The sequence below is a fragment of the Amphimedon queenslandica genome, unplaced genomic scaffold, assembly GCF_000090795.2.
Source record: "Amphimedon queenslandica unplaced genomic scaffold, v1.1 AMPQUscaffold_13222, whole genome shotgun sequence".
NCBI classification, from domain to species: Eukaryota; Metazoa; Porifera; class Demospongiae; order Haplosclerida; family Niphatidae; genus Amphimedon; species Amphimedon queenslandica.
This window is the reverse complement of record NW_003546542.1, coordinates 56,268-58,738: the sequence shown is the minus strand read 5'-3', so window position 1 is coordinate 58,738 and position 2,471 is coordinate 56,268. Positions and strand designations below refer to the sequence as shown.

At 35.7% G+C, this 2,471-nt stretch overlaps 1 protein-coding gene across 3 annotated transcripts in view; it reads right to left on the bottom strand.

The window, feature by feature from the left end:
- The window catches only part of LOC100632297 (hemicentin-1-like), a 13,931-nt gene that overhangs the window by 2,955 nt on the left and 8,505 nt on the right, over nucleotides 1–2,471 (bottom strand). For 2 of the 3 annotated variants that reach the window (XM_019999999.1, XM_020000001.1), the window contains 3 exons: nucleotides 2,161–2,471; nucleotides 1,605–1,970; nucleotides 1,145–1,251 (listed from right to left, as the gene is read on the bottom strand). The exon at nucleotides 2,161–2,471 is cut by the window's right edge and continues 1 nt beyond it. In XM_019999999.1, the coding sequence (XP_019855558.1) occupies nucleotides 1,145–1,251; nucleotides 1,605–1,970; nucleotides 2,161–2,471 (784 nt within the window). Of the gene's footprint in view, nucleotides 1–237; nucleotides 338–656; nucleotides 832–1,144; nucleotides 1,252–1,604; nucleotides 1,971–2,160 lie in introns of all 3 variants that reach the window. The other variant, XM_020000000.1, reaches the window with a different exon arrangement.

Here is a 2,471-nt window from a genome sequence, read left to right as displayed (position 1 = left end):
GCAAGCAAGGAAAAAAAAAATAAAGCAAGGTTATAGTATGAGGGTTTTTAATACAACTTTTTTGCTTAATTCCGGCTTCATATTGCAAACTATTGCTTTTTTTTCTCCATTATATTGTAAAAATTTTAAATGATCAAATAAATGGACCAATCTTTCTCCCCCCCTCTCTCTTTCTTTTCTTTATAACATATTCATTTTATCTAAAATATGAAGTGTTACATGTAAGTGCTAACATACCCCAATTGTCCATAGCTGTAAGAGAAAGACCCCACGAGGACGTTGAGCCTGTCAGAGTGCTCAGTGTTTTCAACTAACGTAGGAGCAGCAAATGGAGCAACTGCAAGAGAAAAATAACCAAAAATAAATTGTACGAATGTTTTAAATTTTTTTTTGCTAATTTTCAGAAAATTACAAATAAATTTTAATCACAAAAATATTGAGTTTCATGGAGACAAAAATAGCTTTTTTGATAGTAACTTTCATGGAGTTTTATATAGCACATTAAATACATTTGTATACTGTATCCACAATTTCCACAATTTTTTTGATTGATACAAAAGCAAATCTTCATTGTACATCATGTACATGTAGCATTGTAGCAAAAAAGATATCAAAATCACAAATACATATAATACTAATCATTGTATTATCATTACCTCCAGCATAAGTCGAATTAGTGATTTCTGCTTCATTTCCAAAGCCAGCTGATGTCTGGGCTTTTATCTTAAAAGTATATGTCACATCTCCAGTCAATCCTGATACTCTAATAGATCTTATGTCAGGTAATATACTTCTTATAGAATCTCCCCTACCACCTCTTTCCCAATCAATCTACAAAAAGAAAGGGAGGGAGAGAGAGATAGGGGAGGGAGGGAGGGAGGGAGGGAGGGAGAGAGAGAGAGAGAGAGAGAGAGAGAGAGAGAGAGAGAGAGAGAGAGAGAGAGAGAGAGAGAGAGAGAGAGAGAGAGAGAGAGAGTGAGAGAGAGAGGGGGAGATAGAGAGAGAGAGAGAAATGATTAAATACATGTACACAAAAGTCTTTATTAACTCTCTACATGTACACATAAATCCCAATGAAACAGTAATTAATTAAAGGCAATACAAAGCTAGTAGGGTTACGGTAGTAGTATATTATGTACTTTACCTGATACAAGTTTATGATGCCATTTTGTGGCTCTGGAGGGTCCCACGCCAACTGGACGTACGTAAAGTTGATCTCAGTGAACCGGAAATTAGTGGGAGCAGTAGGGGCTGGAGAAAAAAAGGTAGAGAGTTTTTCACAATTTAGTTGTCAGTATTTTAAATATTGTAAAATGTGATATACTGATACTACAATTTAGCACTACATTTTTATGCCAGTATTCTAGATGCAGTGTTACTAATGGGAGGAAAAGTGGCACAAACTTTTACGACATTAACCAATTAAAAACATGTACATGTATGAGAACGTAATTGAGAAGAAATTCCTAGTTGACATGACGTTTGTGGGAAAAATTGTTTGATTACTTAATGCATGTACATGTATGTACAAAAATACATGCATATAAAAAATACAGGTACATGTACAAAATGTCAATAATAATACATGTACATGTAACGCTAACTGGATTCAGGTGAGTCCACGCTAGTTGGTCTAGTAATGGGGACTTCTCTCTCCAGCCCATCAACCAGGAGAGCAGCATTAACTCCAATGGAGTAAGACATGAATGGCTTAATGTCAGTAAAATCAAACTGGCTCTCTGCATTACTAACATTATACTCTAGAGTGGTCATGACTGGATTTGTCTGACGGCGTCTTCTGGAGCCTCTACTGGCGGCAAGGTCAGTGACATTGACACGCACGATGTAACGTTGTAAGAATTCAGAACCGTCTTCGGGGGAAAGAGGCTCCCATTTTACTTGGATGGACGGGTTAATCGTGTTGTTGATGTTCGATGAGCTAAGGTTAGTTGAAACTTCAGGAAGATTATCTATATGTAAGGAGTGAGGGAATCATTATTAAAAGCATGATGAATTTAGAATTAAAGTTAATATTTGGGAGTTTAAATTTTGCATTTTTTACATTTAAATCGCAAAATTAAACGTTATATGCAAAAATTCTATGTTATAGTAATTTTTAATTTATAAAAAATCCAATATACATTACACAATACTTCTTACCTGCAGGTTTAGTCTTTGCAGTGATACTAACAGTATTCCCTTTAAAACCTTGAGGCTCACTATACTCCACATTAATATTAATAATGTACTCAGTATTAGGGACCAAAGACTCTATTGTGTGATTCAACGAGTTGCTACTGACAGATACAGGGGTATCTCTTCCATTAACTCTGTAATTAAGTACATATTGGCCTATCTCAGCTGGTCTCCGCCCAGTTGGTCTAAAGAGAGGAGGGAGTTCCCACAATATTTGTATCTGAGTAGAAGTGATGAATATTGATGGAGTACGGACACGAAGCAAAGTAGCATTA